At 39.7% G+C, this 12032-nt stretch overlaps 1 protein-coding gene across 2 annotated transcripts in view; it reads left to right on the top strand.

Annotated features, from left to right (window-relative positions):
* The window catches only part of LOC134066301 (coagulation factor XIII A chain-like), a 59794-nt gene that overhangs the window by 43326 nt on the left and 4436 nt on the right, over positions 1–12032 (top strand). For both annotated transcript variants that reach the window (XM_062521591.1, XM_062521590.1), the window contains exon 12: positions 1616–1888. In XM_062521591.1, the coding sequence (XP_062377575.1) occupies positions 1616–1888 (273 nt within the window). The remainder of the gene's footprint in view (positions 1–1615; positions 1889–12032) is intronic.

The raw sequence follows: 12032 nt of genomic DNA, 5'->3' as shown, positions 1-12032 counted from the left end.
AAGTCCTGTGTTGTGTCGATTTGCACTGAATACATTTTGGCTTGGGTGATGTCAGAAGAATGCCTTTCTTTAATAAGCTGCCGGATAGCCTCAATGACAGAATTCACTGTGGTTTTGGACATTAATGTCACAAATGAACCCCTTCCCTGTCCTTCCGTGCTTTTCTCAATGCATTCCTGGACGTGTTGCTGTAAACAGCTATCATATTTACTAAGAAGCAAAAGTATCTCGAGAAAGCTCCTAGAAAGAAAGTTCGTCTACAGACATGTCCGCTAATGTCCGTGCAGATTCATTTTATTACCGCGATAGCTCAGTGCTCGCTTTCCGATCAGTTTCACAATGTCCACCACACGCTCTAAAACTTGACGCCTCTTGCGCACTTGTTCTCGGAAGGCCGACATTTGATTTGTATCAATCAGAGTTCTAATGTCTGCTTGAGTCCTCCATGAAAAGTATGCTTCAACACATGCCATGTGCGAAGCAATTTTTTCATGCTCATCTAGCCTCTGGTGCAAATGCCTCCAATCACTATATCCATGAAAGGATATGCCTCGGTTTTTTTTCGAGAAAGCTAGACAAACAGCACAGAATAAAGAATGCTTCTCAGCATTATAGCTAACCCATCTGCGCTGTGACCCATCTTTACGACCAAATGCCTTTCTGATGGTTGCATTAGTTAACTGATTTGGATGAAACTTGAAAAACAAGTTCAGTGTGGGATAGTTGTGTCGACTGAAGTAGTCGATCTGATCATCTGAAGTACCGGTGGACTAGCCTGGCACGCCCTCCCAGTGACGCAACGCCTTCAGGCTTTTGCTGCTGGTCTGGTCAACTGCTCATTGAGAAGGATTTCTGAGTTCCCGAAATCTGCGGAACTGCCCCCTTTGGTCGAGAACCAATCAACTTTGAGCAGCTCCAACGGCTCTGGGTAGAGGCGTGTTCAAGGCAGCGGAAAGAGTGTTGTTATTGGTTTAAACTCGGCAATCCGCTTTCTGACATCTACCAGTAGCAAACCGAGGCACTTAAAGGAGGTGGGTCAACCAGCGCTGGCAAGAAACCGTGTTAGCACAGGCTGTTGGTCAGACTAAAGTCTCGCAGAGCCTTTGAAAGTCGATGGTAATCAGGCTACCGGTGGACACACTTACGGTTGCAACGCTCCCTCCTGTAGGATTGGTCTCCATCTCTGTTGCTTCATGTAATGATTGTAATCCATCGTCAGACCCACGACGAGCTTGTTCTGTGTTGGTCGTCACTGCCAGTTCCATTAAATCGTTATCCTCCATGTCTTCTTCTTCTTCCTGCACATATTCCTCCTGTGCTAGCTCACCAGTAAAGTAGATTATGAACTCACTCCAAATACAACACCATGTTTTCCTGTTTAGTCTTTGAATGATATTTGAATGATAAATACTGTAGGTCTGGTCTTGGTGGAAGAACAATCCTCAAAGGTCTCTCTAATAAACAATCATCTACTGTCACTGTCATAGTCTATAATGTTCATCTGACATATTTTAATGAAATGGGTATCACCACATACAGAACACAATAAAGGGAAACAGTACATCTGTGTTATTAACAAAAAAAGTGATTATTTACTTTTTACCTCAACACACAGGATCTTCATTAGAATCGGCCATGGAACAAGCAGTAAACTTCGGTTGTGTAAGAAGCCGTTCGTTCTTTCAGGAAACTGATGTGGATATTAAGTTGATGGCACCTGCTGTGCAGCTGGGACAAAATGTCTACCTGACCCTTGAAGTTCAGAACAAAAGTTTGGAACAGCGAACTGTACAACTTACAGTAACCTGCCGTGTTACCTACTACACTGGTGTAAACTATCGTACCTTCAAGGAGGAGCGAAGGACTGTTTCCCTGGGGGCATCAATGAGTGAGTCTGACATTTTATCATTATTATTATTGTTGTTGTTGTTATTATTGTTATTATTATTTTTGACTGTGGTAGACACATGTTTATGAAAGTTGTAATGGCTATCTATCATTTCTAACTGTTGTCTTGCTTTGTCTCGTACAAATTAAGATATTGCTACCAAAATGCTAAAGCAAAAATGTATCAGGACTAGCATCATAACCTAACATAACCTGTGGGACTGTTGAGAGGTATTCAAGGAAACCGATAACTCTATAACCCCACTTGACTTCTTATGTAACTTGATGTTACAGCCATAGTGCTTAAAACATCTGATTTATTATTACAGTGTTATTCCAAGTCTTCTTATTATTACAGTGCATGAAAATGCACTGTACTGTCTTCCGCAACTTCTTATTATTACAGTGCATGCAAATGCACTGTACTGTTCTTCCTAGGCTTCTTATTATTATTACAGTGCATGAAAATGCACTGTACTGTTCTTCCTTCTTCCGACAACAACTTCTTATTGTTATCCGATTTATTGTTATAAGAGTGCATGAAAATTATTTTTCATAGGTGATATTTTTCTTCTAACGCTTTTTGTGCGTCCAATTCAGCTTCAACCGTTTAACGTAGAAACTTCATTCAAACTGCGCTGCGTAGGTAGTTAAAAACTACAACAATTGGGTTCTATGAAGCTGTTTCTTTGTTTCTGATTGGCCGAGAGACGTTCCATGAGGTGAAATATCCCACGATAATCCACTCGGACTTTTCACAGCTAATAATAAATCACTCCGCGATACAATGTCAAGTTGTGAAGTGTAAAACGAACTGTCACGTTGCATCTATGCTGAAATACAGACGCTCAGAACATAGAATATGACGGAGGTGGATATTAGCTAGTTGGATGGCATGTAGGCTAAGTAAAATAGTTAACGAGCAATGCGAGCTAACGATTATTAGGCTACATTGCTTGACAACGGGAGAGATAGAACTAACGACTGGCTTTTGGCCATAGCAACGTGCTTTTAGAACTAACGACTGGCCTTTGGCCATAGCAACCATCCATTTAGAACTAGTAACAGTAGTTTGTCCTGCAAGTATGTAATAGAAATTTGTGGCGGAGAGAAGTAGTTCTACAAACAAGACAGTTTTAGTGATTTAAACGTTTACATTATAATGGGAAATTACCGCAAAAACAAGTGGTAGAATTGTTGTATAAAAGCAATATAGCACTTGTGATCGTGGGATAGAGGCTACGGCCGAACAACACCCGTGGGAATATCCAGCAACAACCCACTCCCACTCGTGCTAATTGCTTAATTACAATTTCCCCCATAGGGAGGGGAAAGTAATCTCATCGCCATCTGGTGGTTGCGTTCCTAGAGGCTAGCGGGAGTGGATGGGATTTTCTTTTAGAAAATTTTTATCTCGACCCACGATGGGAAGTTAGTTAAATGCCTTCAATATGCTATGCATTTAGGTCAGCTCTATTGCTTCTAGTGGTCATACTTTATTTTTTAGGATCAGTTTAATTGTTTTGAGTTTGTTTGTAACATGGTGATAACGAACTACAGTAGCTAGCTACAGTAGCATTTGACGTCACCAGTTTGGGCGCTTAATCTCCAACTGATCAAAACGGCAATTTGCTTAACTGGCTTATCATATTTTTGTAATAACAGAGAGCGATGTAAACCGCGTGGTAATTACCTTTATGTTGGGATAACTTGTGTTGTGCTCCTACTCACACAAGAGCTGGCAGTAAGTGTGATTGTCTACTAACTAACCAACTAGCTAACAGGCTAATAAACAAACCATGCTAGGTGAGTAACGTCGTCGAAGGGTGTCACGTCATTTGAAGTTGTAGTCCATTTATGAAATGAAACGAGCAATTACGTTTTTTTTTAAATAAGGCGAAATAGGGTCTGCTATTTTCACAGTTAGTAGATTATTACAGTATGCAGACTGAAAAATATTTTTGGTGGATAAGATCGCTGGTATAGCTGCGTAGTACAGTATTTATTTGAAAAGTCGGTCTATGGGACTTAACATTGGAGCTGCTCTTTGATAGGAACGCAACCGCTTGGGGCGCTGGTTTTCACTTTCCCTCCCTATAGACTTAACATTACCCATTATGACATCACGGCCAACTGTCAGTTTCTCTGGCTTTAAGCATAGGGAGGGAAAGTAATCTCATCGCCATCTGGTGGTTGCGTTCCTAGAGGCTAGCGGGAGTGGATGGGATTTTCTTTTGGAAAAAATATATCTCGGCCCACTATGGGAAGTTAGTTAAATGCCTTCAATATGCTATGCATGTAGGTCAGCTCTATTGCTTCGAGTGGTCATACTTTATTTTTTAGGATCAGTTTAATTGTTTTGAGTTTGTTTGTAACATGGTGATAACGAACTACAGTAGCTAGCTACAGTAGCATTTGACGTCACCAGTTTGGGCGCTTCATCTCCAACTGATCAAAACGGCAATTTGCTTAACTGGCTTATCATATTTTTGTAATAACAGAGAGCGATGTAAACCGCGTGGTAATTACCTTTATGTTGGGATAACTTGTGTTGTGCTCCTACTCACACAAGAGCTGGCAGTAAGTGTGATTGTCTACTAACTAACCAACCAGCTAACAGGCTAATAAACAAACCATGCTAGGTGAGTAACGTCGTGGAAGGGTGTCACGTGGAAGGGTGTCACTTGAAGTTGTAGTCCATTTATGAAATGAAACGAGCAATTACGTTTTTTTTTAAATAAGGCGAAATAGGGTCTGATATTTTCACAGTTAGTAGATCATTACAGTATGCAGACTGAAAAATATTTTTGGTGGATAAGATCGCTGGTATAGCTGCGTAGTATTTTTTTGAAAAGTCGGTCTATGGGACTTAACATTGGAGCTGCTCTTCGATAGGAACGCAACCACTTGGGGCGCTGGTTTTCACTTTCCCTCCCTATACAGTACAATCTCTCTGAAGACTATCCTGTCTAATCCAGACTAACTGTTTCCTCTGTCCACAACTGTTTCAAAATAAAAGTCCTCACTGCAATAATGCACTATTAAATCATTTAACCATTGAAACTACTCAACTATAGAGAAAGGGAACGGAAGTCAGCAGCGCAATGCATTCTGGGACAAAAAGGGCGTTTTCCTCCATTACGTGAGGCGGCGGCGCGAATTATAAACAAGAAACCAATGGTATTTCGAACAAGATCGGCTGGCCAAAATAGTAACACTAGATGTAAACATTTAGGCTACTATGCTAAAAACTAGCAGTAGAAGTAGTAATGGACCGTACAGAGACAAGCTCCCGCCGGACGCGAGGAAGCGTTATATGGAAAAGATATCTTTGATCGGTAACATGGATCCCTATGACAGACCGTCTGGAGAGTGGACGTGAGATCCTGAAAGTGATAAAAAGACACTCCGTTGTTGATTTTTTTTAACCTGACGATCGTGGGCGTGGACGTGAGATCCTGAAAGTGATAAAAAGACACTCCGTTGTTGATTTGTTTTTACCTGACGATCGTGGGCACGGACGTTACATCCAACAACACAACAGGTTCGTCCCATGATATGTGAAAAACAGTGTTAGAAACAGCGAGTTAGCCATGTTTTACAATGTTTACAATGATATAGCATTGGCAGCAGCGTACAAGTGGCCTCACTATGTATCCCAGACGCCACCGCAGCGCAACCTCGAAGACGTCCGCCACGTCACATTCCCATTCTCTATTGAACTGTTCAACCATTCCAACTGTCAGTTATCATCAACTATGCTTCCAGTCAACTACATGAAACCTCCATGTACCTAGCAACCAACATAGCAACCATTGAAATTAAGCGTTTATGACCATTTCCATAGCAACCAACATGATTATACTGCAGTAACTTCTTTGTTTCCTGATAGTGGCCACCATGGATACCTTGGCAACAAATGTTTCAAAATAAAAGTCCTCACTAGCAAGTTAGCTAGTTAGCATGGTTAATATTGTTAGCATAGTTAGCATTTTAACATCACTGCTAGAAATCATTAGCTAAGTTAGCTAATCAACCTGGTTAGCATTGTTAGCATAATTAACATTTTTACCATAACTGCAAGAAATCAGTAGCTAAGTTAACCAATCAACATGGTTATCATTGTTACCATAGTTAACATTTTAACATGAATAGAAATCATTAGTTAAGTTAGAACTGGATTGTTTAAGCTTTAAACTGTCTACCTTCACACTATCAACTTATGCAATCACCATGTTTACCCTAGCTTCACCTTAGTAGCCATATCTACATTATCTATCTATACATTTTTGCATTTTCATGCACTGGTAATTCCTTGGAATTAAATTTCTAGTTATTCTTCTAACGCAGTTAATGCAGCTTCAACCGTTTAACATAGAAACTTCATTCAAACTTTGCTGCGTAGGTCTTACTTAGGCCATCCGGGCTTTGTATTGTATATAGTAGTGCCAGTAGTTTGCAAGTTGCCTTGATTGTTACGCCAGATGAGAGTGTACTGTAGTTCCATGTCAAATCAGCCTAGAAAAACACCAGGTTTCATTTTCAGTTGGTCTTATTGCACTTTCTAACTTGAGAGGAGACACGTTTGAAATGGAAAAATTACCAGAAATCTTAGTCACTTTTAAACATGAAGCTAGCAGGCGAGAAGCTAATGGTCTAATCCGATTCAATGATCTATGCTAGGCTGAAGCTAAAAGTTGTATCGCCAGACTCACAGAATGGCTGGATGAATGCGAGCAAGGTAAATATCGATTGTTTTGCTCGAGGGGAGGTGGAAAATGAGCGTATTTCCAAAAATGGCGGAATATCCCTTTAAACTGTCTACCTTCACACTGTCAATTCTCTTTAAACTATGCAACCACCATGTTTACCCTAGCTACACCTTAGTAACCATATCTACATTATCCATACATTTTTGCATTTTCATGCACTGGTAATTCCTTGGAATTGCATTTCTAGTTCTTCTTCTAACGCACGCAATTCAGCTTGAACCGTTTAATGTAGAAACTTCATTCAAACTGTATTACGTAGGTCTTACTTAGGACATGTGTGCTATGACTTTTCAACTTTGTAACTTTTATACTTTTTAAACTATTAAATAAAAACTATTAAAATTTCCCCATAGACTTAACATTGCGATTGTGACATCATAGGGCAATTAGAATCGTGTGCCAGGTGGCCAGGCCAGGTGCAGCAGCTCTCTCTCTCTCAAGCTATAAGCAGAGCCATATACAGTAGATACAGAGTTGCGACAACCCGGGTACAGAAAATTCGGTTTGTGACGTGGTTCGTGTAACTTCAAATAGTTCAAAATAGTTCCCGGAAGCGATTGACTGTTCGTCAGAATAACCGTCTTTTACTGTCTGTTAACGAGAACGCTATTAGTGTTCGATCCTAACTTCCGGGAACTATTGTTGAGAAAATATGGAACATTAGCGTCAATGGAGTTGTCGCAACTCTGTATCTATATGGCTCTGGCTATAAGCATACAATCTCATTAAGACTACATATCCTGTTAAACTGTTTCCTCTGTCCACAACTGTTTCAAAATAAAAGTCCTCACTGCAATAATACACTATTAAATCATTTAACCATTGAAACTACTCAACTATTGAACTGTTCGACCATTCCAACTGTCAGTTATCATCAACTATGCTTCCAGTCAACTACATGAAACCTCCATGTACCTAGCAACCAACATAGCAACCATTCAAATTAAGCGTTTATGACCGTTTCCATAGCAACCAACATGATTATACTGCAGTAACTTCTTTATTCCTGATAGTCGCAACCATGGATACCCTATCAACAAATGTTTCAAAATAGAAGTCCTCAGTAGCAAGTTAGCATAGTTAGCATTGTTAGCATTTTTAACATAGCTGCTTCGAAATGATTAGCTAAGTTAGCTAATCAACCTAGTTAACATTGTTAACATAGTTAGCATAATTAACATTTTTAACGTTACTGTTAGAAATGATTAGCTAAGTTAGCTAATCAACCTGGTTGGCATTGTTAGCATAGTTAGCATTTTTAACATAACTGCTAGAAATGATTAGCTAAGTTAGCTAATCAACCTGGTTAGCATAGTTAGCATTGTTAGCATTTAAGCATAACTGATAGAAATCATTAGCTAAGTTAGCTAATCAACCTGATTAACATTGCTAGCATAGTTAGCATTGTTAGCTTAGTTAGCATTTTTAACATTTCTGTTAGAAATCATTAGTTAAGTTAGCTGATCAACCTGGTTAGCATTGTTAACATAGTTAGCATTGTTACCAAAACTGTTAGAAATCATTAGCTAAGTAAAGCAATCAACCTGGTTATCATTGTTAACATAGTTAACATTTTAATATACCTACAACTGGAATGTTTAAGCTTTAAACTGTCTTCCTTCCCATATCAACTGTCTTTAAACTATGCAACCACCATGTTTACCCTTGCTACACCTTAGTAATCATATCTACATTATCTATCTACATATTTTTGCATTTTCATGCACTGGTAATTCCTTGGAATTGCATTTCTAGTTATTATTATTCTTCCAGGCCCTAATTTGACTCTAACCGCTTATCGTAGGAACTTGGTTCAAACTTTGTCACATAGCTCTTGCATCAAATTTTCAGTCTATTACTTTTCATATTTCTACAACTTTTACTTTTTGAGTTATTAAATAAAAACTCAACTTAATTTAACCATAGACTTAACATTGGCTTTGTGACATCATAATTGGCTTTTAAAGAAATAGAATGGAATCAACTTTGCCAGTGTTCTCTCACTGACTTCAGCAACTTCAATGGAACTTCTTCTCTGTGTGTCTCTCCATTGAACTGTATAGCTCACTTGTCATCCCCACTTTCTTTCACTTCTTTTTCTTTGCTTCCTCTCACTTTCTCTATCACTCTCTCCATTTCTCCCAATTTCAATAACTTTTTAAAACTATATTTAAAATAACACTTTTTAAAGCAAAGCAACCACTATAATTACTTCGTAACAACCTAGCAACCACTTCCATAATGACACCCTGGCAACCACCTTAGCAACCAATGTGATTTCCCTAGCAACCAATCTTGTAACCACTTTTTATAGAATAGTAACCACTTTATTTAGCCTAGCAACACCATAGTAATCTATCTATTAATGCAAGGAACGTCTGTCTGTGTGTCACTCTGTCTGTCTGTGTGTTCCACGCATAACTCTCGAACCGCTCATCCGACTGACCTAAAATTTGACACAGGTATTACTAATGACATGCGTGAGTGCAGTGCAAAGTTGGGTCGTTTTGGGACAAAAAATGACAAAGATATCGTTAAATTAAGCAAAATACTATTCTACCGCAATACCACAATTCCCCCGCGCTCCACACTGTAGCCACGCCCCTTCTCTCTCACTTACCCCAGCATAGAAACAAAAAAGCCCATTTCGCTGACAAACTCACGTGTTGCCATTCATGGAAATTACGATGTCTCACGTAAACAACCGTTTCAAGATTGTTCAAGTTGAAAAACATGCTGAGTCCAACACACGTGCACCCATGTTGGTAAGCAGGCTGTTAAAGTAACTTCATGTTGCATAGGCTACTCATCAACAACCGCGGTTGCCTAGCGATTCTGTTGCCTGATCCGGTTGCTGATCTTGCAACAATATGCCGACACATACGTCGGTAGCATTCTGTTAAAATTTGCATTTAAAACTTGACTCTATATAATGGCACGGCGGAGGTAACTCCGTCTCCGTGCTTCGCACGTCGCCGGAGTTCTAGACCTCCACCTAGCCATTATTTCCATCGAACCGGTCACCTCGTCGGCCGTTATCCCTTACTCATAGGCGTAATTTGCGGGGGGGTTAGGGGGGTTATGACCCCCGCAAAAATCAGATCCAGCTAATATAACCCCCCCAATATCAAATCAAAAAATAATAATAAAAAATTATTATCAAATTATAAAATATTCTGAATGAATAACTTTAGTTTCTTTTCTTTATTCATTTCATTTTCCAGCAAGATAGTATAATTTTTTTTAAATATTCTGAAATGTACCCCCCTGCCCACCGACTACTTGGTATTACCCAACCTGCGTTCTCTAACGAAAGTTTGTTTACTATTTTGCGCAGTCGCTGGGATGAATGGTTGGAGAAAGCCCTCAACTCAGGTGGGAAGATTAAAAAGACGTTGAAAGGCAGCCAGACAGCATTTTTTCATTGTTGGTTGACACCAACCAAAAATAGGAAAAATCCTGACCAAATGGAGGTATACCCCTATTCTATTGCTAAGTTAGCTGTTAAATTAGCTGATGATTTGTTGACTGGAGTTGGCTGGCTAGCCCTATGAGCCCGACGGACGCAAAGTGCGTCAAAAACACACCCATTTTTCTCTGTTACATTGCTCCGGGATAATTAGTCACAGCGAGATGAGACCTATATTGCACGAAAGAGCAGAACCGGGGCTTTCCAACGAGACTAGACACTTGTCTGTACGATCAAGTATGAGACTAAAATAAAATCATGAAGTTAAATCAAAGTATATCATATTTGCAGTCTTTGCTCTGCATTCACCCAGGCATCCAGTACTCTCGCTTGAATTACACGTGAACCCGCCATCGGAAAGATATGGCACGTATGTCAGATGAAAGAGGAGAGCTAGAGCTATCCACAGATACCAAATAGAACCTTCTAGGCCATGAAACAGACGAAGTGACAGCAAAATAATAACTTCATTTAGCTCCACTTACCCCATGATTTTGTGTGGCATAATAGCCTATGTTCATAATCCAATGTTATCATGTGTTTCAGTTTCTCTATGGCAAGTCACGTTCATAATACGGTTTTGAGATCCTAACAAACTCCTGTATGGTATCTAATTCAAGACTCATATTGCATCCAAATTTGTTCAGATCAGCAAATATGCAGCACAAAAAGTGTCAAAAAGTAATTTCTCATCACTAAATAAAAATTGCCATTTATTTCTGGAAGGCACACACCACGTATTTCTGTAAATTGCTCAGCCCCAAAGTAGGCTATACCCAATATGGTTCTTATTGCAAGACAGGCCTACACAACCATGCAAGTCATGTCGAGCTGTCAGCTTGCTGTGGTGAGATACATGTCAAAATGTAAGAATGTGTATAGTATGCTTTTTAAATTAGTATTATTTAAAAATCTAAATCAAATCAATGCAAGTATTAATACATGTATAGATCTGGGTAGCCTAGACTGTGCTATATGTAGCATGTGTGAATGGCACTTACAATGACCAGGATAAATGCTTCTAACTGAAAATGCCCTTAAAACAGCTTAGGGCTCATAGGGCTAGTGCAGGCGCGCACTTTATACACACAAGACGGTCCATGTGAGCACACTGAATTTAACTACTGTGTCATTATGGCACAGTCAAGTGAACAGCTTAGCCTAGCCTAAATCATCATGATGTATTTCTAATAAAGGAACGGCAAATTAGCATGTTACCTTTTGCACAAGAAAATTATTAAATAAATAAATAAATTGATAAATATGCCGCAAGTTTAACCCCCCCAATGGTAGACCCAAAGTTACGCCCTTGCCCTTACTCAACTACGACTGGCTAAAATATATTTCTATGTCTGCTCAAACATACATTGCATACCTGTGTGAATACTCTAAGACACCACGATGCTACCAGCGACGATGCAGTGCACAGGTGTTGCACTTGGTTAGGCCTACCAGCAAATGTCAAACGGGAACAAACGATACTTTTCCAACGGAACGTGACTTTATTGATCATGCACGTCACTGTCAAAGTAAAAGCCCCCACCCCTGAATCAGCAATCAGCTCCCGCTGCAGGCTATATCTAGGCAGGTCATCATAGCACATAAGTCCTCTACCAAGCTGGTCTTTGGTAACTCGTACATTCCCTTACCGTATAATGCCACAGTTCTCAGACAACATGGTACCCCAAGTTATTTCCTAACTACATGGTTAACAGTTCTCTCAAATTTGTCCACTTCTGTAACAGCAATTTCATACACAGGAAAATGCCACTTGATGCATGGCAATAACCCAAACTGTAAGCACCACAACTTGAGCTTGCCAGACAAAAAGGTTTTATTGATTGTTGTCATGTCATCCTTATAGGCGCGGATGGGAGGTAGCCATCCTGAGGCTTTTCGCCCCC

This window comes from Sardina pilchardus, chromosome 19, assembly GCF_963854185.1.
Source record: "Sardina pilchardus chromosome 19, fSarPil1.1, whole genome shotgun sequence".
NCBI classification, from domain to species: Eukaryota; Metazoa; Chordata; class Actinopteri; order Clupeiformes; family Clupeidae; genus Sardina; species Sardina pilchardus.
Note: the sequence above shows the minus strand (reverse complement) of the source record. Positions and strands in the feature narration are given on the sequence as shown.